Genomic DNA, 27450 nt, shown 5'->3' on the forward strand with positions numbered 1-27450 from the left:
TTCTTTCTTTCCTTTTCTTTAAATAAAGAGAGAGAGAGAGAGAGAGAGAGGAGGAGGAGGAGGAGGGCCAGTCCGTCCCCCGGCACGAAAGAGAAAGCCACCCGAGCATCCACAGCGAAGCAACCCACCCGGGGAGGAGGCCTGATTCATTCATAGATCTATCTATCTATATTGTTCTTCTTGTTGTTGTTCCTCCTTTGGATCCTTCCTCCTCTTCCTCCTCCCCTTTTCCCCCAATGTCTGTGTCTGATTTTCTCTGATTTGCTTTGAGTCCACCATCCGCTCCAGAGACAGAAGAGCAGTTTTTTTCCTAAAGAAAAACAATTGAAAGAAAGAAAAGAAGAAGAAAAAAGAAAGAAAAAGGGAAAGAAAGAACTCCCTGGCGATTTCTAAAATTCTTCTTCTCTTCTTCCTCCTCCTCCTCTCGCTCCTCCGCGCTCTTCGTCTTTGTTGTGTTTTGTGTCGCTCTTGTTCTTCTTCTTGTCGTTGTTCCTTTTTTGTTGCTGTCGTTGTTCAAGAAGGGAGCGGGGCTTTGGCTCGTTGGCGCTTCATGTTTGGGATCCAGGAAAGCATCCAGCGGAGCGGGAGCAGCATGAAGGAAGAGCCCCTCGGCGCGGGCATGAACGCCGTCAGGACCTGGATGCAAGGAGCCGGCGTCCTGGACGCCAACACCGCCGCCCAGAGGTACCCCTCTCTCGCCCTCAGCCCCGGCCCTTCTCCCCGCTCCCTCCCCGCCGGCCCTCCGCGCAGCCCCTCGCCACCGAAGTCGAAAGGGAAAGGGCACCTCCGTTACGGAGACAAACTTTGCCCAGTTTGGTAGGGAGCCAAGACTTGCCAAGCCTACCTTTCTTTAGATGCTTTAAGAAGCTAATCCTTGCCAGGCCTATCTTTCTTAGATTTTTTAGGAAGCCAAGACTTGCCAAGCCTCTGTTTCTTAGATGTTTTAAGAAGCCAAGACTTGCCAAAACTATCTCTCTTGGATATTTTTTAGGAAGCCATGACTTGCCAAGCCTATATTTCTTAGATGTTTTAGGAGGTCAAGCCTTGCCAAAGCCTATCTTTCTTTCTCGGCTCGTTTGCCTTGGGTTTCTCTGTCCTGTCTTTTACTTTCCTTCAGTCCTCCGAGCGCTCCAACTTTCACTTTTCTTCCCTCTCCCCCGCAACAAAGTGTTTGGAGGACGCAGCCTAAAATATGCATCTGATCCGCCTTAGTTTCCCTCATGGGGGGGGGGGACAACAACAACAGCACAGCAACAACAATCTCACCTTAGGACCAAAGAGGGTTTCAGCCTGGATGCTGTGCGCCAACATTTGGGGCTTGAACCGCTTCTCCCCCCCCCCCTTTCCTCTCCTCTCAGGAGATACTTTTATAGTAGGAGAGTCTCACCTATCATAGTCCTCACTGGTCCCCTCCCCTGAAAAAGTCTGTCTCTCTCTGGTTTTGTACCTGAGAAGTAACTTTTACAGATCGCCTCAAGGCGTGTCTACAAAAGCTGCATCCACACTGGAGAAATAACCCGGTTTGGCACCTCCGCTCTGGGCCCACGACAAACGCCAGCTCCCAGACTTCCATAGCCTTGAGCCAGACAAAGACTTAAAGCGGTGCTAAACCGGGTTATTTCTCCAGAGTGGATGCAGCCAAAAACACACCGCCGAGGGTTCTAGATATTTGCTGGAAACTTCCCTCCGCTGCCACCTGAGCATTTCCCCGCATCTCTAGGGTGGCATTTTGCAAAACTACCTCCAGAACACCTTTAAAATCAATAAATACACAGATATCTTTCCATCCCTTTCTTGTCCCCGTTCCCTTGGGAGTAAGTGGGGGGCCCAACTCAGGAGGACTTCTTCAAGTCGGGGGCTTAGGTTTTGCAGCCCGAGGCGCATCTTCGAATCTGGAGCCGGAGCAAATCAAACACTTTCAGCGTTGACCTCTTCTCCTTCTCCTTCTTTATTGCGCTTGCATTTCTTTTTCTCCCACCCCCCCCCCCCCCCCATAAAAAAAACCCCACTTTCAGGAAAGGAAAGTTCTGTAAGGACAACCCGATACAGTAGTCGAAATAGGTAAAGTTTTTTTCTAGGCAGTTCTGGGAAGGTGGTTACCGACATAAAGACAGAGAGAAAGAGATGCTGGGGTCTCTTCCTTGACGCTGAGGCGACAAGAAGAAGAGAAGGCACATGGCGGGTTTATTTACTGACAGCTCAGGCCAAGAGCCACGCTTTGGAAGGGAAACGAGAAGCCTTTCGGCCAAGGAAAAGCACACACCCGCTTGGAAAAGGGGAGCCTTGAGGGAGAAAGCTTGAAGGAGTAAACCGTCTCTTCAAGTGTATCGCCGTGTCTTTTTTCAATTTCTCCAAACAGTTAGGCGAGAGTAATGGTCTCCTGTCTGTTTCTGAGGAGAGGGGCTGTCCTTCCCCCGGTGGGGTCGGGAGAGGAAGGGAAACCATGGCTTTCCAATGGGACAAACCCCCTGCCCCTTTCATGGAGGTTGGATTGGGGTTATAAAAGAAAGGGGATGCCACCGATTTGCCCCCTTCCCGGCCTGGTCCTGGTGACCTGCAAGGCGGTCTTGGCATCGTCACCCTCATAATAAAACACATTATTATTTTTATTATTGCTAGTCTGAAGCTTGGCATTGTCACCCTCATAATAAATCTTATTATTATTATTATTATTATTATTATTATTATTATTATTATTCTGTAGGGTGCCTCAGGAAAGACCGAGGTTGAGCTCTCCTTGACTTTTTCACAACTTTTCCCTCGAGGACCCAAAAGGGCGGGAGAGGGTGGCCCTGGTTCCCTCTCAGAAAGCAAGGGGGGTTCAAGGGAGGATGGAGGCTCTAGGCGCCTTTCTTTCTTTCTTTCTTTCCTTCTTTCTCTCTCTAACGGGGGCTCTTCCTTCCTTGGGCCGCAGCGGGGTGGGCCTGGCCCGGGCGCATTTCGAGAAGCAGCCGCCGTCCAACTTGAGGAAATCCAACTTCTTCCACTTCGTGCTGGCGCTCTACGACCGGCAAGGGCAGCCCGTGGAGATCGAGCGCACCGCCTTCGTCGGCTTCGTCGAGAAGGAGAAGGTGAGTGAGCGGCCCGCAGGAAGCCTCAGGGAAGAAGGTCTTTGGTTGTCGTCCATATTTGTGTCTTCGCCCATCCCTTGGCTTCTACAAAAGCTGCGTCCACACTGGAGAAATAACCCGGTTTGGCCCCACTTTAACTTGTTGTCTTACTCTTTGCTATGGAATTCTGGACCCACCACAAATTCCAACTCCCAGAATTCCATAGCAAAGAGCCAGAAAAGTTAAAGCGGGGCCAAACCGGGTTATTTCTCTAGTATGGGCGCAGCCTCCATGTCACAACCAAACCCCTTTCGGTGGCCCCCGTGCCCCCTCCAGGTGTGTCCCCTTGGGTCCCCCCTCCTGTCGTTTTGACTGAACACTTGGGGTTCCCCTCAGGTGCAGCCCGCCCCCAGGATATTGTTGCTGTTATTTGGAGGGCATTTATTTATTCCTGTTGAAAGGGGGGGGGGGGGCGAAAATGGCGGGAACGGGGAAGCAGTGAAAGCCACCCACAACCCGACGTCCCCGCTGTTTACGAACTTGGAACTGAAGGCTGACGATATCGTAATTGTTGTTGTTGTTGTTGCTGCTGTGATTCTTGCTCGTCTTACCACCACCACCACCACTCCTACCAAAAGCTTGCGACGTGAGCCTTTGGCCTGGCCCAGTCAAGCTTGCAATGAGGATTTGGGGCATTTCAGTTAGCTCCCCCCTACAACCACCCCCTCAAAACCCAGCTTTCGACATCATTTGGGGATCATTTGGATTGGCCCCAGAAAGGTATCCCTGTCGGGTGGCTTTTTGTGCTGTTAGGGAGGCCATCTCATTCTTATTGATTTGTTTCGTTTGTCTGTTTCGTGTGTCCTTCCCGATCCAGGAAGCCAACAGCGAAAAGACCAACAACGGCATCCACTACCGGCTCCAGCTGCTCTACAGCAACGGTGAGCCCCCTTCCCTTCCCTTCGCTGCCCGCCGTTCCTGGCGGCCACTTTCCTTCTTTCCCGGCGGAGCCCTTGGAGGGCAGGAACTCTGGAACCAAAATTCCATAGCCTTGAGCCAGAGACGAGTTAAAGCAGTGCCAAAGCGGGTTCTTTCTCCAGTGTGGATGCAGCAGCCTTAGTTCTCCTCCTCCTCCTCCTCCTTCTTCCCCATCCCCATCCCGAGTCCTTTCCTGGCTTGGAGAGCCTTGGCTTCCCCCAGATTCCGACCCAGGTTGCTTGGCTTTGCTGTCCCGTCCTGAGCAAGCTGCTCTGGAGTGGAGCTGGACTCACGGAGGAGAGAGAGGTCTGCAAGGCCCCTCTCCTCCCTTCTTCTGCTCAGGCCCTGTGGCTTCCTGCCCTTGACTTCCTTGGCTGGCCAGGGGTCTTCCTCTCTTCCCACTGCCCTCCACTTTCCCCGGCCAAGGTGGCCCCAATGACAGCCCCAACGTCCTTCAACAACCGCCCCCCCCCCTTCTTGCCTTCCCTGGCTTGTGAGTGACCCACTCCGGCCTTCTCCTTTCTTCCTTTCCCTCTTTCTTGGCCAGCTTCGCTTCTCGCTGGTCAAGCTTCCCTTTGCCTTCCTTTCTGGGCTTCGCCATGGGTCCCAAAAGGGGCTGGGGTTTGGGGTCAAAAGGCAGCCGAAGGGGAGGCCCTCCTTTTTGTGGTCGCAGAAGGAACGGGGCCCCTTCTGGGCGCTTTGTGGCTCTCGGGAAGGGACCCAAAAAGAGCACGGAAGGGTGCTTTTGAGGAGGCATCTCTGCTGAATGGACGCTGGGCCACCCAGCCATCGGACTCCCCGGGCCTTTGCTCCCTCCTTTGGGACCCCGACAGAAGCAGGCTCAGGAAGTGGAAGGAAGGCAAAGGAAGGACCTGATCCCCCCCTTCCCTCCCCCCCCCCCATTTTCCATTTAGAATTCTGTTACAGTTTTTAATCTGCGTTATTCAGTTTCATGACGAAAAATAGTGACCCGACTCCTTCCCCTTGTCCTAGGAATCCGAACCGAGCAGGATTTCTACGTCCGCTTAATCGACTCGATGACGAAACAAGTAAGTGGGGGGGGGGTCGCCTGCTATCCCTTGCTGCCTCCCGTGAAAGGGAGGGAAGGAAGGAGGGAGGGAGGGAGGCTGGCGGCGGGGGGGCGGCTCTGCTTTGGTTTGGTTCACGCTGGAAGCCGAAAGGCTGGAGGGGAGGCGGCTGGTGGCTGGAGCTTGCCATCCCTCCGTCAGCCCAGGCCCTGCTCTGCGGGGGCCGTGGCCTGGGCATCCCCGGGGGAAAGAGGCGAAGAGGCGGCCGGGACGGAGCCGCCTCCTCCAAGCGCCTCCTGCCCACCTTCCTCCCCGGCCGGCCTCCCCTCCGACGGCTGCCTGCCTGCCTGCCTGCCCTTGATCCAGGGGTTTCTTCGCCCCTCGCTCCCACTTCCCCCAAGACCCAAAGTCCCTTTGCCTGGCTCCGCTGGCGATCCTGGCCGGTGTGTCAACGCCAGCCTCCCCTCCAGGAGACCTTTCTCTTTGGGCATGAATGAACAAAACCAAAACAAAACCCTCGTTACAAGGCTCTTTGGAAATGCAGTCCATAGTTTGCAGGGGCAGAAAGAGAAATAGCAACTATCCTCAAGTGTGAAGTCGGCATCCATAGGTTTGTTGGTGGCTTTTTCGGGCTCCGTGGCCATGTTCTAGAAGAGTTGATGCCCGACGTTTGGCCGGCATCTGGGGCTGGCATCTGTGGCCACAGCTGCTGGCGAAACGTCAGGAAGAAACTCTTCTAGAACATGGCCACATAGTCTGAAAAACCCACAAAAAACATCCTAGAATGTGCCTGTGGGCCTTCAAGGATGGCGATCCCATGAATGCCACAGTGGCACAAGGACCAAAAGGTCCAGGTTTCAGACGTGCCTCCCTTTTGCCTGGGGGTGTCCGAATGGAAAGCCTGCGCCCTGCTTCTCTGTCCCCCCCCCCTTGGGCCCTTTCCCAATTCCCCGCGGCAGGAGGAGCAGAGCCCACCTAAATCGCCAGGGAGAGTCACCAGAGACGCCCTCTCCCTAAAGAGGGAATGCTGGGACCCATTTCTTTCTCTCTTTCGAGCAAGACCCGCCTGGCTCTCGGTTTTAAACTGGCCAGGAGCCAGAGCTGGGCAGCAAACTGTGGCCTTAAAGGTGCAAGATCCCCACTGCTCTCTCCCTAAGCCCTCCAAGAGAAGTCAGAGCCAAAGAAGAAGCCAAGACCCCCCATTGCAACCAGAGGAAAGAAAGGGGGGGGGGTGATGGAAGTATCTTATCAGCCAAAGAGAGGAAAAGATTAACCCCCCCCCCCCAAAAAAAGTCTGAAGTTTTAATTAGGCACAGTAGCTGTTTAAGAAATAAATAAAGGGGGGCTTCCTACTCCCTGAAGGCCTTCAGATCACAGGAGTCTCCCCTCCCCAGCAGCACTTTCATTATAGGGATGGAAAGAAATAAGGAAACAACACAGGAGCACAAGACAGCAGCCATCCGAGGGAGGCTAATATTTATCATTTGCTAATTTACTTTTGTTTTGTTTTTTGTTTTTTTAAGGGGCATAGATTAAATCATAACACATTTGTACAGTGCAACGGGGGAGAAAAATATAAGTAGGGAAGATCTTTATTTTTTTTTTACAGAAACGTTACATTGAAAGATAATGCTGTTTTTAATGCGTAATATGAAATAGTCTGATGCAGTCTAGTTTTGAGCATGGCGTTTAGGCTCAAGTGTGGTGTACACTCACAAAACGGCACAGTTGTGTGTCTGCGCCTAAGAGACTGTATGTGTGGATGTACACATAGTGATGAGCAAAAGACAGGAATAATTCTGCTCCCCCAAACTGTTGTATTTTAGTTTAATTAAAAGTATCTTATTATTATAATCAAACTTCATGTCAGTGTTTTAAACCTTACCAAATCAGGCTTGATTCAGATTCTGTGTTTTCTTTCCTACATAAAGAGGGGGGGAAGAGGGGGGAGATGCTGTTGTTTGGGTTTGTTTTTTTTTGCTCTGCTTAAAAGGTCAAAGAACATCAGCTGCATTCACATATTTATAATAAATCTTCCTGTGAGTGCTTCGGACTCTGTCCCCGAAAACTTTCATTGCTAGATTTTGTTTTTGGTGGCTTTTTGACACCAAACCAGAAAGGTCAAAGTGCGGGGTTTGTTTTAGAACATTGTCTTTGATGCTCCCTAAACATCTTTTCCTGCCATGGATGGCTGTCTTGCAGTGGTTGGGGGGCAGGGGAAGGAAAGTAGACGATTCCATCATTCCACTAAAACTGGTTCTTTTGAAATGCAGTTTGTAGTCTGCAGGGGTAGATCATCCTTAAAAACCAGAAAATCACGAAAAGTACTGGGTGGCAATCAGCATTTGGTTGGCACTGATCTCCTGGAAGAAGCAGAACCCCTTCTAATGTTTTGGGAGGTGGCACACTGCATGGGCAACTGTACAAAAATATCATTAAATATTATAATTGGAATCGCTTTCACATGACAATCATGTAAGAGATAATGTTTCCCCCTCTCGTGATTACGATCCCTGGTGTAAAGCTACTATTTGAGTACCTATAGCTTTAAAGCACTTTCCTTAACAAGGCACTTTGCTTATGATTACATTTGTTGTCAATTCACCTGTGAGATTTCTTGAGGAAAAGTGAAAGACATACAGAGTCTGAAAACCTTCTCATGGTTAGGCTGCTCAGATTTCATGGAATCCAGTGAAGTTCAAGCAGCCTGAACAGGACTGCAATCTGTATTTATATTTGTAGAATTTGTAATAGGAACACAAGCTATAATGACAGTAAAGTGCGTTCTTTTACTTTTTTAAAAAAATCTAAATTTAAACTTAAAATTGTGAGAATTTGGGGAAAGGGATAGAATGGAACAGAAGAGTAAAACTGATGAATATAATATTTCTGAAGAATTAAACCCATATTTGAGGAACGGTATGAATTGATACAAAGGAAGATAATAGCAAAGTAATGGTATTATTAGTTTTCTTATTAGGTGCATTAATGTAGCAATTATTGGCTTAGAGCATGTGGATTTTATTTTATTTTTTGGTTGTATCAGTTATTTGGGCTGCGAGATGATTCTTGTTTCTGGAAAGCAAAGATGCTTGTTAGATCTGTATTTGAACTTGCTTCTTTTTTAGGCGTGAAGCTTTTTCTCTAGTTAATCGAGTGCTCAGAAAGACAGGTCAGTGCTACACGCGTCGCTCTGGTGTGTCCAAACGCAGCGACATCACTTAGGCTTTAGTGGAGTGTGTGAATAATATAGGAGAATCTCAAGTAACTTTCAGCTTGTAATTAAATTGTGCAAAGCCTAGTTGAAAATTTCGTCAATTTTTAATGCAAGTTAAATATATATTGTCAGAGGGGTAGTATTCCCATACACCAGTCTCAGAACAAATTGGATAATGGAATGATGACTTCTAAATGAAACTGTGGCAGGAGCATGCCTGTTTTAATGGTGTAGTGCCAACTGGAGGCATGCGCACATGTGTAGTCATGGACACTGACTTTCCCAGACTGCAGTCACTGTTTCACAAATGTTTTTGTGAATATTTTAGGAATAGCCACAGATGTTAGCGAATGTATTGGCTGCCCTTTTCACATCTAGTAATGTATCTGTAAATTTACGCTGTATTAAAGAAAAGAGCTGGTTTTTATTTTTACATCTAGTGGTGATGATCTCTTAGCTGTAAGGCAAAACTTGGGTAGCTAAACTATGAAATCATTTGATTCAGTATATTAACATCATCTTTTCCCATATGGCAATATATTATCTAAATGTTTGCAATAACTTCATTATTTAGATTCTGTTGTTGTTGTGATTGTTGTGGTTGTTATCTGGCTGGTATTGTGCTTGATGCCTTCTGCATGAAACCCATGGAAGGATTCTGAACTTTGCTTTTATTTAAATAAAGGCAACCACAATAGGATTGTATAAGCCATGGATATTATGCAAACATTGTGGTAGCTAAATGTTAGTCCTACCTAGAGTAGACCAATTGAAATGAAAGGGACTTGTTAGTCACAGTTCCATTTATTTTAGTGTGACTCCTTTAGGTAGAATTAAAATTGGATCTAGTCCTTTAGTTGTGTGCTTCAAGAAACTGAAGCCTAGTTTGGTGTGTGTGTGTGTGTGTCTTGAAATAGTTTGCTCGTACATAAACCGTATCGGTCTATGGGGTACTTTTGTACCTGAGATGTTGCTATATCTGATAATATCTGATTTTAGACAGGATATTAGAGTGGATAATGGTAATATTACTAACAGTATGCAGATTAGGATGTTACCATTGTCTTTAGTGAAGGCTGGTTTAAGCTTACTGATGTTAATTTTATGTTTGTACATGTATTTATAAACTAGTACATGATCATGTTTTCCTGCCTTCCACATGTGAATTGGTCCTAAAAGCCTTAGGAGGCCGAGTGAAGCTTCAGTATTTGTCATGCAGTCGGTTTGCCAATGTATTACATTGTGTCAATATCATACTGGGCTTTGGGAATATCAGAAATTAAAAACTCAACACTTTCATTTTCAGGATTGGAATGATGTGCATGTAAATATTCCTGCACAATCCAATAAATCCCAGCCGCTGAAAATAACACCGAATATTAGATTGAGTTTTTCAGCGTTGAAAGTGGATTTTTAATGCATGACTACTAATTTCATCTGATTATCAGAAAATTTGCTTCCATGCCATGTATAAGCTATTTGAGATGCTGTAGAAAGTCATTAGTGACACACTGCTTCAGATAATGTTCTGTTGTCTTTCCGCTAAAAACCTCCCCCTCCAAACATTTTTATTAATGATTAATTGGCTGTATTAATGATGCAAATGGACTTCTCCACTTACGGCATGATCTGCTTGGGCCAATACACACAGATATCCAGTCAGTCCCCCACTCGGTGCATGGCAGGATTCAACTGCTGGCACACAGGTGATTAAAATATTATGCATCCATTCAGCAGAAATGGAGCTACTGAGCACAATGTGTCTTTGACATGATAGGAAGTTCGAACCAGGTTTTAGCAGCTTCAGTGAGCCTTTGGTTCCATGTCAGAAAGTGCAGGTGATTTCAATTTCCTCACACAGAGAAGAATGCACAAGTCTGAAATTTGCATGCATGATCAGGACCTGTGTGTTTGGGAAAATGTAAACTCATCACAGCGGAAAATGTGTTGTTTGGAGTCTGGGGGTGAAAACAAAGCTGAGGATTTTGGAGAGACTCCCTGGGCCAGATGGCTCTCGTGCATTCCCAGTCTGGCATCCCAACTGCTCCCTCCTGTATAATATACAGCCATTTGTTCTGGGATATTTATGCTAGAGTTGTTTCCATGTGAATATTTGAGAAGCCTTCCAAATGAACATATTAAGGAGGAAATAATTTTATTTAATTCCTGTGAATCCATGTTGATAAACAGGCGGCTATGTCAGAGATAAGAGAATGGGAATCACAATTAGCACCTTTCAGTTTAGTGCTGATGAGCAGGAAAATACTCTGTTTGGAGGGGCCAGTTTGGGCAATCCTTATTGCTCTTCATACTGAAACCCTCATGACAAAGAACAGGAGGCTGCTCTGCAGCAATCAGTAGGGCATTTGTTGCTAATTAAATGTTGTCAGTGAAAATGATTTTAAACCAAAGACTTGGAAGCTTTTCTTTAGAAGTGCAGCAAAAGATGTGTTTAGCACCACATTCTGAACCCTATTTCACTATTATTGTTGTATGCCTTCAAGTCATTTGTGACTTATGGTGACCCTAAAGTGAAGTAAAGTTTTCTTGACAAGTTGCTGCAGAGGGGTTTAGCCACTATCATCCTTTGAGGCTGAGACAGTGTGATTTGTCTAGAGTCACACAGTGGGTTTATATGGCCAAGCTAGGATTTAAATCCTGTTCTTCAGAGTCATAGTCCAATGTTGGCAATTACCTTTCTCCATATGTAAACCTACAGATATTACCTTAGATGTAAAGCACTTGCATTTATTCAAACATACATTGATTCACATACTTTCAGTGCCCCCAATGAACATGTGTGCTTGACAAGTCACATCTTGTAAAAGAACTAAAATTCATTCATGCAACTGGTACGCAGTAATATACAGTACTGTAGGTCCATATAGATATGGACCCCAATACAATTTACATAAATTTTTGCTAGGGACTATTGGAACCAACAGAACAAGTTGGTTCAGTGGATTACACACTAACAGAGGCAATTGTAGAGCCCATCTCACTGTAAAGCCAAGAAAACCCTTTTCTGTGACTTTCTGAATTTTAAGTATGTTTTAATTTTAATCTGTTTAATTGTATTTTAGGGGGGGTGTTGGTTTGGGTATGTGCATTTTAATGTTGTAATCCACCCCAATTGCATTTCGTAGAGGGGCAGCATATAAATTATTATTATTATTATTATTATTATTATTATTATTATTATTAAATCAAAAATAAGAATCATATGATTGACAAGAGTTTGGTCCATGATCATGAAGGAAAGAGGAATGAACCAGATGATATTGTAACATACTTTCCAGTCTTCTTGGATTGGATCCTAACATAGGCTTCTACAAATGGAAAAGTCCTTCCTCTCTATGGAAGGATTTTAATCTAGTGCAGAACCCTGCTGGTGGAATGTGAGTCAGGGGAAGTGGTTGTCAGTTTCACCCTTGAACCTGACCTCCATTATTCTAGAGGCACTTCCAACTTTTTCATAGATATTTTGGAAGGTGAAATGCAAGTGAATGTAGGGGGAAGTGGGAATTGGTGAAAGCAGTCTCCTCATTCTGCTGGTGGAAGTGGAATAAAGTCTTAATCGGAGCTCTTATTTATAAGCCTATGATCTCAAGCTAAAACTGCAAAGGGAGTAAACAAAAAAGACCACATTGTTTATTTCTTTACCCATGTGGGTTACATTATAAATTTGCAAAATTATTTTTAGTTCTGGGGTTATCTAACGTATACCCAGGGACTTTCACTTCACTTCACTTCTTTCTTTTTCTTTTTCTTTTAAAAATGATGTCTTTTTGTAACTCAGTTTCATTGGAGCAGAACTGTGTAGTATAGCTTTGGTCAATTATCTCACCAGAAGTCTTGTCCTTTACAAAAAGAAAATTACATTAAAATACATTTTTTAAAATATGTTCAAAATACATTTTTGGGCAAGGAACAATATTTTAGTACCTTCCTGTAATGCAGACAAACCTGGGTTTTGGCAGCTGCAAAGACCTGAAACTTAAACTGTTCTAGCTTCCTTTTTGAAACCAACTTATTTATTTGCAACCATGGCTTGTGAGCATAGCCAGTGACTTTAAGCCTACAGTTACACCGTGTGTTTATTACATTGTGCAGTAGAGCTCAGTGAATTTGACAGAAAAGTCATGAAAGAGAATGACCAAGAACCCAAGACACTGAGCGGAACCTTGTATACCTTGCAATCTGGAAATTCACAACCAAGCCAGTGTTTACAGATCCATACAGAGTTAAGGGTTGGTTCATATCCCCTCCCTTCCTCTTTTCATTTCTAGCCATGTAACACCAGCTTGAGGAGAAGGTACAGAGGACCAATTCACATGATTGCTCTGTACAAGACTAATCCTCTTTTCTTTCTTGTTTGAATTTCACAGCACATGAGCTGAAGGGCTTGAGTGACTTGCTCACTGAAAGTATATGCTCTATGTTTTGCTTTTGTATGTCTTTGACCATGTGTACTAGTTTGGGATGAAAATAATGCTTGGTTATATTCAAAATGGTGTGTATATCATCTGCCGCTAAACTAGGCTATTTTCCTTATTCTTTTGGAGGATGCTGTCCATTCCTGGTGTTACTAGATAGTCAGTTTCTAGTCCATTTGGCTTTTCTGCATGGAATGGGAGCAAGAGTTCATGCGTATAGAGGGGTCAGTCTTCTTTTTGGCCCCAGATAGTATCATGTCTTGGGACATCACTGGTAGTATTATTTTTTTTTACCATATTATCTTCGTGAGGGTAAAAAGTTATGTTCTTGGGCTGTGATAAGGACACAGGAAGTTGCCAGTGTTATGGGAGAACATTCATTTGAGTGTGAAGTTTTACTTTTCTCTTCTGTATCTGGAAGTGATTCTCCAAGGGAAAGAGAAGTATTTTCTGCTGATGCCAGGAACTGTATTTGGGACCTCTTCCATACAAACCACATGCCCTGCTACTGAGCACTTTCCTGGCACTTGCATGCTTTTTTATGTTGCTCTTCAAATGGTTAATAATATGTAGGTATGTTGGCATAGACAATGAAGCTGTCCTTGTCCAAATATGCTGTCAGAATGAGCTTTCTTTTTCATTCTCTAAGTTTGTCAGCAAAAACTAGTTTTAATAACTAGAGGATTCATAATGGACCAGCTGGCCTAAATACCCTAAAGGTACCAGTTCCCATCTAACCTTGGACGCTAAGCAGGGTCAGCCCTGGTTTGTACTTGGAACTTATGAAATTGATGGGATCACCATAGCTTGACAGGCAACTTGAAGTCTCTCTCTCTCACACACACACTCACGGACAGAGACATAGCCAAGGGGGGGAGGTTCTTGGGGTCCGGACCCCCCCCCCTTCCATTAGAAAAATGAATGGTATGTGCTGCTGCGCCACCGCACCCAAGCCCATTATAATGGTGGCACTTAGTCTGGACTCCCCCTCCTTCTTAAAATCCTAGCTATGTCCCTGACTAGGAGCAGTGCTGCCAACCTTTAGTTTGGTCTGTGTAGATACAGTTGGAACTGCAGGTGATACTATTTAGCTCTGTTATGAAAAGCTCTGCTTCTAATTTCTATATATGAAACCTTTGTTAAAAGGACAGGAGTAGTGTAGGACAGACTGTTTCTCCTCCTCTTTCTAGCCAGCTGGCATTCTGATACCCAGATAAGGAAGATATAAAACTCTTGGCAACTTTTTCTATGTGTGGCTGATAGGATGTGTTTTAAAATGTTGCTAGCACATGGAGTTATGCCTTGAAAATAGCTGGTTGTAAAGAAATTGGAGTTAGGTCCTACTGGATTACAAAGCTAAGGATGTTATGCACGTAACCAAAAGGGCTGCTGATGTTAAACACAACAGACAGGTGATTAGATATCACACTGTTGACTCTGTTTGTTCATTATAGTTATTTAGCTGGATAGTGGTTGTTTTTTAAGTAGCTACCTGGAGGTTAAGTAAGCATAACAGATGGAAGAAGAAATGGAGAGGAAGTAAAGAAAGAGAGGGAATTAAACCAGCTTGCTGTGGTTTATAGCTAGTGAAGCTGATGTTGCTGCAATTAAACAGGCACTGACTTCAGTGCTGGTGAGTATGTGGCATGTGAACATTCACAGTGGAGGGGGCTTCAAAGCTTTCAATTCTTTCTTAGGGAAAGATTCTTTTGGAGCTTCCCATGCTGTATTAAATATAAGGTCAATTATTCAGTGAAAAACATCTTCAGCCCAGTTTTATTGGCTTCTTTTTGGGCAGTGCACAGAAAAGCTGCACAAACCAGTCTGTGTTAGATGGAGTCAAACTCCCCCTGAAAACACAGGTTCATAGTTTGGGGGTACTCTTGGACTCAGCTTTGAACCTGGAGGCTCAGGTCTCTGCTGTGACCAGGAGTGCTTTCTCATATTTAAAACTTGTGCACCAGCTGTGCCCGTTCCTTGAGATGCCAGATCTGGCCACGGTGGTACGGTACATGCTTTGGTTACATCCTGTTTGGACTACTGTAACAGGCTCTACATGGGGCTGCCTTTGAAGAGTTTTCGGGAAATTCAGTTGGTTCAAAGAGCTGCTGCCAGGCTGCTAACAGGGGCAGGTTACAGAGACCACACAATGCCCCTATTGAGATAGCTTCATTTGCTGCCAGTTTGTTTCTGTGCACAATTCAAGGTGCTGGTTATTACCTATAAAGCCCTACATGGCTCAGGTCCACACTATTTGGCAAACTGTTTCTCGTGGTATGAACCGGCCCAGACTCTGAGATCCTCTGGAGAAGCCCTTCTCTCCATCCCAGCACCATCACAAACATGGTTGGTGGGGACGCTAGAGGGCCTTCCCTGTGGCTGCTCCTAGACTCTGGAAGTCCCTGCCCAGGGAGATCAGAATGGTTTCCTTCTTGATGGCCTTTCGTCGGCAGGTTAAGACCTACCTGTTCACACAGGCTTTTAAGGAATTGTTATAAGGACAGGCTGGGATGTTGTACCATTTAAAAAATTTGATATAGTTTTTTATATATATAGAATCATAGAATCATAGAGTTGGAAGAAACCGCAAGGGTCATCCAGTCCAACCTCCTGCCATGCAGGAAATCTCAGTCAAAGCATACCCGACAGATGGCCATCCAGCCTCTGCTTAAAGACCTCCAAAGTTTTATCTTTTTAAATTATGTTTTATGCCATTAATAACTGTATGTTTTAATACTGTAATAATTTAATTCCTTTTTAATGTACTTTTTTCTATATTTTTAATTGTACTGTTTTAATATTGTGAAGCCACTTTGAGTCCCAGTTCTGGAAAAAGAGTGGGATACAAATAATAATAATAATAATAATAATAATAAACAACCTTTGGTATTTTTCCATTCCTGTGGTCCAAATGTCCACTCTCAGTTACATACTGTGCAACATGAGTTGCTTACAGTGCCTTTGAGTTCTAGGAAAATATTTTAAGGTTTAAACCCTTGAGATTTTCAATATATTAATCTCCTGAAAAAAAAATAAAGAAATGAAATCAATGAACTTGAATTTGAGCATATTTACTTGCATAGTCCAAGGTCTAATCTGCACTGCAAAAACTATGCTATTTGACACCACTTTAACTGTCATAACTCAATGCTATAGAATTCTGAGTCTTGTAGTTTCTTGTGGCACCAGAGCTCTCTGACAGGGAAGGCTAAATATTTCACAAAATGACAAATCCCATAATTCCATAAAATTGAGCCATGGTGGTTAAAAGCAGTGTCAGACAGCATTATTGCTGCAGTGAAGATTGGACTCAAGAAATATTATTTTTTAAATGTAAAGAACCTCAGGGTTCTCTTTGCACATACATATGAGTTTTCATAAATAGTTTTAAAAACCTCAAATCATGTTCTCTTTGCACATAATATGGGTTCCGCATAAATAGCTTTATAGGATATTATTATTATTATTATTATTATATTTATTTGTATCCCACTCTGGGAAAGTAGGTTTTTTCCCCTGACATGAGGTGCTTTCAAATAAGTGAAACCAGGTATACCTGAGGAAGTAACTATATGATAATCACTGCTGAAAGTTGAAATTGGCATCAGTGGTACTGGAAACACTGACATGTATGTATGTGGATGGTTGGATGAATAGATGTATTTAGGACTGGAAAGAGTGCAATGTATATATAAATAAAAGTATTTAAGGCTGGGATGTTAGATAACATACAGACATGTAGAGCTTTTACAGATAGGGTCAAAGAACAAGGCCATTTAGCCTGGCACAGTTTGACTGGTAGCAAAGCTTCAAAACCTCAGGCATGGGTCTTACCCAATCTTGCTATCAAAGAATTCGTTAACTGGAAGTGCCGAGGAATGAATTTAAGACCTTCTGCATGTAACGGTTGAGCATTACTATTGAGCAGAATTTAGAAAAGTTCCTTTCTTGAACTGCAGCTCCTAAAATCTCTCTGCTAAGTTCTAACTCTCCCAAATTCTACTCCTATGCTACAGTCCTCTCCCCTTAACACTATCTTTTCCAGAAGCAGAGTTCCTAAGGCCTGTTAAAGGTGGAAGCAGAAAAGGGGTTAGAACCTAGGGCCCCCGGTGGTTCTCTAAGGCTAAGGGAGGGCTCTTGATACACATTAAAAGTCCGACTGAATTAGCTAGAAATAAACAATGACTTAAAGCCAACAGCAGGCTAGTGAATGTCTATTAGTTGGGCAGGGTTTTTTTCTCCTCTTTGCTGCATTTCTCTCCATAGCCAGGACACTTGCTCTGGAGGGCTTCCCAGCAAGCAGTATGGAGTGGGGTTTGTGTTGGTATGGAAATTGGTTAGTAATCTCTTCAAAATTCTACTGATGGAACAACTGTATTACACCCCACCCCTTAAAACAGAAGTAGTAAAGGATGAAGGCCTTCTGAAACACAAGCTAAAGGCTTATGTTTATGAGAAAGGGATGAGAGCTGGACCCAGAAATGAAGTTACACACCCACTGCTCAGCAATAAACAGAGGGAGAAAGTCTGTACAAACTCTGAGAGCTTTTTCAAACAGTGAAGTTGGCATTCAGTGCTGTATAAATGCAATGCTACAGCAAAATCAGGAATATTATTTATGGCATTGCTAGATCATATTAAAATATGTATACTGTGCTAGAATGTGATAATACTATGTTGCTTTAACTGCTAAAGATTCATAACTACTGAACAGGCAGCCTCTCATCCCTTCCCTCATTGCTTTCAGTGGGCAACATTTTCCAAGGGAATGTTACAACATTGCCAGATCACCCCAGTTTATATATTATGTGATGCCTCTGCTAGTTGTGCTCTGCTGTTTAATTTTAGTAGGGACCTTCCCTGCCCCTCCTGCTCAACTTCTCAAAGCATTAGGGAGTTTTGCCGATTCTTTGCCTTAGAGATTCCATGATAACATTACAAAAGCATTGTTTTGGTGTGATATTCCATTAGTAAGGATGTGCTAAACAATATGGCAAGTCACACTCTCTCAGCCTGAGGGGACAACGATGGCAAACCTCCCCTGAGCAAATCTTGCCAAGAAAACCTAATGATTGGTTTGCCTTAGGGTCGCCATAGACTGGAAATGACTTGGAGGCAAACAACAACAACAACAACCCAAACAATATATTTGATACAACTATGACATTGAAATTTTCTAGCTGTACTTTGTCACAGTCAAGCAACTTAGTACATAAGACTAAGATAGATTGGAGTTGTTTCTGTTTATATAGATCTATCAAGTTTTCATGAATAGACATGAATATTGCCTGAATCTGTAACAGGAGTACCAGTTTATACATTCTAAGGTCTTTTGAAAGGAATAGATCATTGTTGGTAGCCATTAGAGTGCAAATATACCTGATATAAGAGCACAACAGTCCTGATTAATCCTCTTTTTGTTGTGTGCCTTCAAGTTGTTTCCGAATCGTGGCAACCCTAAGGCAAACCTATCATGGGGTTTTCGTGGCAAGATTTGTGCAGAGGAGGTTTGCCATTGCCTTCCTCTAAGGTTTAGAGCATGTGATCTGCCCAAGGTCACCTCATGGATTTCATGGCTGAGCAAGGATTTGCCAACACTCAAACCACTATACTATGCTGCCTCACCAGTTAATCCTCTGCTGTCCCACTTTCTTGGCTGCTTCTAAAATGTCCCAGTTTCTCTCTTTCTCCCACTCCCCGCCTCCTTGGCCTCCATGTATTTCTGTTGCTTCAAACTGAGTGTCTATAAAGTACAAAAGTAGTTTGCACTCAATTAACAGCAAGAGAGAAAGGACAGGAGGGGGCAGAATTTTTCCCTTCCCGATAGATTCAGGCAAAATTAAATTGCTGCAGCGTCTCCAAGCTTGTGTATTCTTCCTCATTAATAACTTGTCTTGATCACATGTGCCTCCTTATTCATCTGTGAAATCTTGAAGGGTATGTAATAACAGGAAATGAATTAATTTGGCTGGCCACTATGGGAGACACAATAGTCTAAGTAGAACTTTGATTTTTATTTTTTATGGTATTTATATCCCGCCCTTCAGCCCTAAAGGCTCTCAAAGTGGCTTACTATTATTATTATTATTATTATTATTATTATTATTATTATTATTATTATTTTTAATTAGATGGTTCCCTGCCCTCAGGCTTACAATTTAAAAAGACATGACACAAAAGGAGAAGGGAATGGTGGTGGGGAAGGGGATCAGGTCCAGCAGTTCTTCTCTCTCTCTGAGGCCTGGACCAAGGCAGATGGATTGCAGGGAGGGCTCTTCTTCTTTGTTCAAGCCAGCCTGAGAGAGCTGGGCCTCCATCTCTCCCTCCATGGCCTGATCTCACCAGATGGACTGGAGGGAGGGCTCTTCTCAGAATGATCTGATTTAGCAAGGCAAATCCTTTTCTCCTCTGGAAATGTGATTTCACTCATTACTGTTTCAAATATCATTACATATAGGCAGTATAGAAATAGATATAACAACAACAGCAACACAACAATAATAGATGTTAAGCAAAGAAATGAAGATGCACAAGTCATTAACATGTTTTTCTTTTTCTGTCTCTATGTAATGTATAAGCTGCTGGTGAATTTGAAAGATTTTTAATTGCAATTTGAGATATAATGGCCACATACAAAAAAAGAGGGTTTATGTACTGCTAAGTGGTATGTGTAGGAGGGAATTTGAGGAGATGCAGAATTGTTTGCTTATTTGTTTTTTTAAAACTTTTTCATGATAGTCTGCCCCTGATGAAATCTCCTCTTCTGTGTAATTAGTAAAGAAAGATACAGTAGTTCTGCCCTCCTTTGCATCTGCTCACAGAACTAAAAGGACTTTACTAATGACTTACCTTTAACAAGATGGCAGCAAAGGTTAAGTATTGCAAATGCAGAGCTCAGTCCTGCAAAAACATATGCCCCTGCACAGCGGTATTCCCTGCATGTCGCTGCTTGCTGTTTTTATTGGACCTCAGTAAATTGTTTGTTGCAGATTTCAGCAGTCAGATTTTTTTTCTTTAGGGTTGCCAGTGACTGAACTGACTTCAGTAGCTGTTCCTTCAACAGCAGTTTGATCCACAGCAATTAGCAGGTGAACAGAATTTTGGGCTGTCAAAAGCTTGCTGATTTCTGTCTATCCAACTCTGAAAAACAGAATGGGGCTAAACAAAGCTGGTGCTATCCCTCCTGTTGCTAATTCTCCTCATCTTCCATAATCCCATTTCCAAAAATATATGTATGTATATATTTTTAATTTCACTTTTAGTCTTCTTAAGCACATATTTTGTAGGCAGGGAAAAAGAAATAATTATTCTAAATAGCTGACAGATTTCTATTCTGGTTGCTATAGGTAAGGTTTTGTTGTTGTTTGCATATGGTAATGCAGTGATATGACAGGAAAAGCTGTACTTGGCAAAATTGTCCTTTCCTTAGATATATGTACTTAGAAGTTTTGCTGACTTCAAAGTAGCTAACAATTGTAGCCTTAAAAGTACAGGAGCATTGAAAAAGAACATCCCAACATTTCAGAATTTAGAAATGAAGGATTACTTCCGATATTACATGGCAATAAACCTGGATTATGGACCAAGAATAGGTTTGAGATGGAACCAGTCACTGAAAAGTTTATTGATGGAACAGTCGCATTTGGAAATAGGTCATAGGCACATGCACACATAACACTTTTAGGATGTTAGGATGGGATGTAAATGTTCCTAGCATTAATGTGGGAAGACTTGCAGGGAAGAGGATTCTGCTTACTCCTTCTCTCTCCTTTTAAATTTCTTTCATCATCCTTCTCCATGACCTGCCCTCCATTTTTATTTTTAGTTTACCAGTTATGCCTGGTTCTAGAAATATACTTGGGAAAGGGAAGGAGTAAATACTGGTAGCCAGGGTAAGAATTACTCTCAGCTCCTAGTTATCCCTCCAGTTTTGACATCTCCTTATACTGGAAAACATATGTTTGACAACTAAACACAGTGTTCCAGATTGGTTGGGTGACAACTCATCACCCCCGTCCCTGCATCCTGAGTGCACCAAACTAGGGAACACTTCCTTAATATGGAATGTGACCTGCAGGAGTACACCTGAATCCATAGGCTTAAATCCAATGGCTTTATTGTTGCTGTTATGCCTCTTCAAGTTGACTCTAATTGATGGTTACCCTGTTCTTGGCAAGATGTATTCAGAGGTCTGCTATTGCCATCCTCTAAGGCTGAAAGAGTCTGTGACTTGCTCAAGGTCACACAGTGGGTTTCCTTGGATGAGCAGGGATTTGAACTCTGGCCTCCCAGAGTCCTAATCCAGCTGTCAGGCAACTACTCCATGATGGCTGTTAGATCCTATAGTTATCTCCATTAAATCAATGGGAACTTGTTCAGTCAATACTTAGAGAAGTTTCATTGATTCTGTGGGTCTACTCTGGTAGAGACGAACAACTGGATTTAGGCCATAATGCACAAAGTACACCAATATCTTGCCAAGGAATATTAGCTGACAGTGGAGTGTCCGCCTGCTTTATCGTCTTGTTTTCCAGAACTTGTTTATTTGCATTTACAGGAATTTACCTTCCTTTAATTTGTTAGCACAGTTAACTAGGCTGGAGTTTTACAGAGCACGGTGTGAATCAGGTTCTGTACTCATGTGGTAGCTAGTTAAGTGCACAGCCATGCTTTTTGAATTAAAAATATATTAACTTTTTCATTTTATGAATAGACCCCATAGTGTTCTGACTGAGCCTTCCTGTATGTGTTTTTTTTAAAGTGCTATTAAGTTTATGTTTTATTCTGAATTCAAAATAACATTGTGGTTGTCTTGACTACTAAAAAAGCCTATCCTACACACTGCTTAAAAGATGTGCATAATGCATTGGTTAAAACAGGAGAGAGAAAGAGAGAGAGAGAGAGCAATGAGCAAAGCTTTCTCTGCTTGGCTTCTGGGGCACTCCAATAACAAATCTTGAGGCCCTTTTTGCAAGGATGCCGTCTGTTTAAGCAAAGCTAACTGTCTTGCCACATATTTATGCATTCATGTACTGTGGAGGTGATCATTTTTCTCCAGGCAGATTCACTTTGCAACTTTAAAAAAATGAAATAAAATAAAATTCCCTTGTCTTTTCTTTCTAGGCGATAGTATATGAAGGCCAAGACAAGAACCCTGAAATGTGCAGAGTTCTGCTCACCCATGAAATCATGTGCAGGTAAGAAAGATCCTGTCACCATTTAATTAGCTGAGAGAAAATGAATTTCTGCTTCGCAAACTAGGTTGAATCTGTAGCTATTTTGGGATTTAAAATATAGCTTTTGTTGCCTTCAACAACCCCAAAATAACACAGATCTATGTGTCTAATTAGAGGCAAAGTCACAGTTGTTGTGCTCGTTTTCAATTATCTGTTAGAGCTCAATCCTGAACAGTATGTGAGAGGTTTCCATTTAGACATTGGGCCTTAATAGGCACAGAAAATATATCTCCTTACACACACACCATCTACATTGCAGACTTCCAAGGCTGAGTAATTATCCGTTAGTATCTCCAGCAGTAAAATCACATTAAACCACTGGGATCACAATGTACCTTCTTCAACTGGACTGACATATAAGTGAGATTGTCATCATTATACTTTATATATATATATTAAGTCCTGAGATGCAATCTAGGAAGGTTGTGAATGGAGCAGGGGGCCCAAGAGGGAAATATGGTCTGTGGTCAAGGTGATGATATCTGTAATGCAGACATAAGACCTGGATGCCACAAAGACTTACGTACGTGGGTTTAACATACCTTCTTTCTTTCAATGGTACCATTCATGGCAGTAAGTATACACCCATTTTCAAACCTTGGACAAGAGGTCATTGGCTCTATACAAAGTTTGTCCTTGTTTGGAACTCTTTCTATATATCTTTTGAGCCAGAGCTGGCATCCTGAAACTGGAAAAGTGAAGAAACAACTACTCTAGAGGGGCTACTTTGAGACATTACCCTTCTGTTTCCTTGAAAGATTGCACCAGGGTTGCCAACTTTTGGTTTAAACTGTTTTATCAGTAACATTTAGCAGGTGAAAATGTTTACATCCATGGCCTCCAAAATTTCATCCACTGATGATTTCTGTAGGGCCAGCATCTGTTTAAAGGGAAAGGCTAGAGCATTTCTTGGCCTTCGATAAAGTTCAGGTCTGCTTCCTGCAACACAGCTTTCTTCATATGTGTCAGATTACATCTCCCATCATCCATTCTGGCTGGGAATTGTAACCCAATACATCTGGAGGGCATGGGGTTAGGGAGGACTACCCAAGATCATATGACAAACTCTCAGTAACAGTCCTTAAACAAAGGCTAATGGTTACTATCTAACAATGTAGATAGAGTTCACGAGCATTTTCGTATATGTCAAGAATATACATGTATTTAATCTCCAATCTGGAGGAAAGCGTTCAGATCACTAATGTGGATTTTGATGTGGCTTGCTAATATTAGTTATGATGTAATACATATCTCCTCAGAGAGAGAGAGAGAGAGGGGGGGGAACCTCATTTAGAGTTGCTATATTTTTCTCCTGCCTTGCCCCCCCCCCCCCCCCCCCGTGAGAGGTGGAGAGCCAACAGGTAAAAGTCGGCTAGATAGTGCTGGTTGATTAAATATGACAAACATGTTTCTGCCTGGTTGTATCCTGACCCCAGTGTGGTTTAACATCTTTAGAATAACAGAGAAAAGAGAGGCAGAGTCTATTTAATCTGCAGATGACTCATCCCTATCCCTTCAAACTTGGAGTGATAGCCAAGTATCCTAGAAGACAGAAACAGAATTCAGTATGATCAATATCCTGACAGAATAGAAAAAAGATAAAAAGCAGCTAAGTTGAAAGTATACCTGTTATATATAAGATCCAAAATCTAGGGAATGGGCACACTTTAAAAAACACAACAAAGAGACTTGTGATACTTTAAAGACTAATAACTTCTCTTTGGTGTAAGTTATTGTACCTGAAATGGAGTGGAGTCCACAAAAGCATATGCCAAATAAAACTTGTTAGTCTTTAAGATGCTACAAGACTGATTTTGCTAAAACAGGCTAACAAGCTTCCTTTATATCTAAGTAGCATTAATTTGCAAGTTGATTTTGTTGTTCTCAATTTTCTCTATTGATATCCTCTCTATCAGAAAGCCACCTTGCTGTGTTTTAGAGCCTGACAATATTTCTTGTGCTTTTAGTGTGAGCAGACAGCAGTTGAAATTTTATCACCGCAGAACTTCCTTTCATGTGCAGTTCCAAACTCCAGTTATTTGATTCTGTTTTAAAACAAAGAAAGTATTCCATAATTATTTATGCTGAACATCTAAAAGAATATCAATATATGACTCGGTGGTAGCATATTGTTGTTTTGGTGTTGTTAGCATGTATATAGTGCCTTCTGAGAACACTGGATTTTAAAGACTGAACCCTTAGGGGCTTACAATTTAAAATAAACAACAGAGAAAAGGGGTGGGTGTGATGGAGTTCTGGGAAGGCAGGGAAAGAATTTATGATTATTTCATGTACTTGCATTTTAGCAATAGTAGTGCCAGTATTTCTTTACACAAAAACAGTACACAAAACTGAAATGATACAATTTACTTGGTGTACAGAGTTTCTTTGTGTATCATTCTCAGCTTTCAAAAGATATTTAAAACAAATAATTCTGCTTTAACATACTGATCAAGGCAAAAATGGGAGATTGTTTCCAGTGTTGTCTTGAAACAAGATTTTAATAAATTATTTCAGGACTACACTGAGTATTTATGGATGATAACATAAGTATAAAGGGGTCGTTTATGTATCAGACTGCCTGATCTTATTACAAAATCTGTGATCAATTGTACTGGTATCATACATCCACACAATAAGGGAAAGCTTATTGTGTGTGCATGGGTGGGAGGGATCATTCCTGATTTCATTGTTACTTGCTTTCCTGCCCATTGTAAGTACAATTTGGGATGTGCTGAATCTGCACCAGGGGTTCAAATGCAGCCTCAATTATAAGCATAAAATTAGAGTCTGTTCCCCATTAATCAGCCCAGCTAATTGCTATGCACTACCATTAGCCATATGGTGTGAAAGACAGCTTGCTCTCTCCAAGATGAAATTTCTTCATTCCAGACATGAAATAGTGAAGGCTTGTGCTTCAGAATAGCTTGTTTTAGATATTTAATTCCTAAACAACTTTCAGCAGTGCCTTCGATCAAGGATAACGGCACAATAAAACTTTGAGTTCATGTCACCAAATCAGAATATTTACAGGATGAGGGGAAGCTGTGGAGTGGAAGAGACAAAGAACTGAGTTGTTAGAGGAAAAATCCTGGATGAGTATGGATGAGAAACAGCAAAGATGAATTAGGGTTTCAGGCAGCTGTTTGTTTATTTTTCACAAGATTTCAAAGTATGTTGAAGAGATCGTTCTTTTCATGAGGATAAAAAAATTCCAAGGACAATCAACCATGCTATTATGCCTTTTGGGGTGGGTGGGTTAGGAAATCATGTCCCACTAAATGGAACATTTAGTTGGGACTGAGAAAAATTGACCACTTTCTAGACTGTAACCCCTATTTCTCCAGAGCACTCAGGATCATGGGAACTTTAATCAAAATATTTCCCACCACCACACTACCTGTCCACTGCAATGGGATTATGTGTCCTGTGAGACAAGAGGCTATGCTGATGGTAGCAGTTCTGTTGGTAGGGTCTCCCATGTCAGACAGGCTTTTGCTGAGAAACCAGATTAAATGTGCCAAACAGCTACTGGGTAGCAGCAGTAGTGGAGGATAATATCGGTGGAGAATCTCTCAGAGACAATAACAGTGGCACCATGGCCAACACTTGTTAGTACTGAGGAAAGGGAGGCACTGGTAAAACTCTTTTTAAAGATCTTTTACCATGAAAAACATGTGATGATATAATCCAAAATGACACAAGAGAGAGTACTAGAAGATAAGGATCTCGGGGTGAGAGGCACTCAACAAAATGGGGTAGAGTAGAGGACAATTACGAGTAGCAGTGTGGAGCAACTGGTGATGATCACTTCTACAACAAAATTCTATGACAAAGACTTATCATATAGTATATTGAGCAGGAAATGCCAGCAGTCCAAATTGGGAAAGGAAGAGGCACTAGGGATCATATTGTAAATATATGTTGGGTAATGGAATGCACCAAAGAATTTCAGAAGAAAATCTATCTGTGCTTTATAGCAAAGCTTTTCATTGTGTAGATCATGAAAAACTATGTATTGCTATTAAAAAAATGGGTGTGCCACAAAATGTTATTATCCTGATGCATAACCTCTACTCAGGACCATAGGTTACTGTCAGGACAGAATACAGAGAAGCAGATTGGTTTCCAGTTGTCAAGTGAGTTATCTATTTGACCTTTACACTGAACATATAATAAATACAGCAGGATTAGAATCAGATAAAGGAGGTGTGAAAACTGGAGGAAGGGACTTCAACAATTTAAGACATGCAGATGACACCATACTACTAGTAGCAAATAGCAAAGATTTGGAACGTTCCTGAAGAAAATCAAGAAAGAAAGTGCAAAGACAGGTTTATAGTTGAACATTAAGAAAACAAAAATAATGACCACAGATGATTTACATAACTTTAAAGCTGACGATGAAGACATTGAAATAGTTCGAGATGTTCCATACCTTGGCTCAGTCATTAATCAGAATGGAAACTACAGTTCAGAAATCAAATGAAGAGTAGGATTTGGAAGGGGAGCTATGAAGGAATTAGATGAGTTCCTGAAGTGTCAATTAGAATACTAAAGTTAGGATTGTCCATGCCATCATATTTTCCATTTCTGTGTATAATTGTGAAATCGAGATAGTAATGAAAGCTGATAGGAAGAAAATCAAACTCATTTGAAATATGGTGCTGGAGAAGAGTTCTACAGATACCATGGAGTGTTTAAAGACAAATAAATGGGCCCTAGTGCTAACACTCATTAGTACTGAGGAAAGGGGGACATTGGTAAACCTCCTTTTGAAGATCTTTTACCGTGAAAAACATATGATGATATAATCCAAAATGAAACAAGAGATAGTGCCAGAAGATGAGAATCTCAGGGAGGATGTCAGTCAAGATGACTAAACTGAGACTATTGTACTTTGGAAACAGTATATCATGAGAAGACATGACTCACTAGAAAAGACTGTGATGCTTAATAAGGTAGAAGACAGTAGGAAGTGAGGAAGACCACATTACAGATGGATAGACTCAATCAAGACAGGAGCATCACTAGGGGGTGTGAGAGGTGTGGATTACACCAGGTAATATCCAAGGTGGGGTGGCACCACTGTTCCCCAAGCATCTGCTTTTTGGCAGAAATGGGCTGTGGTATTTGCCTGCGTTCCTTTAAAATAATGAAGAGATGGAATGAGTAAGATGAGGCTCAGTGGAAGGAGACAGGAGAGACCCAAGGATTTAAAAAAAAAATATTTTAAATTGTTTTTAATTGTTTAAATTGTCAAAAATATTATTTTAAAAATCACATCTTGCCAAATTTTAACTTTAACTGTATGAAAACTATGTACATGTAAATACATTTAGGCTGTGCATACAATACTGTAATTTAATTTTTAATTTTTTTTGCTAGTTGTTTATATTACAACTATTACCGTTATGTTCAGTGATAAATGGAAATTATGATTTATGAGTAACATTAGTACAAAAAAAAATTACTAAGGATTTTGTATGGTGTGGTATGAGAGGA

The 27450-nt window shown here is 42.1% G+C and overlaps 1 protein-coding gene across 4 annotated transcripts in view; it reads left to right on the forward strand.

Moving 5' to 3' along the window:
• Positions 1-438: 438 nt before the first annotated feature.
• The window catches only part of EBF1 (EBF transcription factor 1), a 496283-nt gene continuing 469271 nt past the window's right edge, over positions 439-27450 (forward strand). For all 4 annotated transcript variants that reach the window (XM_042449790.1, XM_042449793.1, XM_042449791.1 and 1 more), the window contains exons 1-5: positions 439-684; positions 2915-3071; positions 3928-3991; positions 5022-5077; positions 21833-21906. In XM_042449790.1, coding sequence (XP_042305724.1) covers positions 551-684; positions 2915-3071; positions 3928-3991; positions 5022-5077; positions 21833-21906 — 485 coding nt within the window. In that variant the 5' untranslated portion in view covers positions 439-550. The remainder of the gene's footprint in view (positions 685-2914; positions 3072-3927; positions 3992-5021; positions 5078-21832; positions 21907-27450) is intronic.

This window comes from Sceloporus undulatus, chromosome 2 (assembly GCF_019175285.1).
Source record: "Sceloporus undulatus isolate JIND9_A2432 ecotype Alabama chromosome 2, SceUnd_v1.1, whole genome shotgun sequence".
Classification (NCBI taxonomy): Eukaryota; Metazoa; Chordata; class Lepidosauria; order Squamata; family Phrynosomatidae; genus Sceloporus; species Sceloporus undulatus.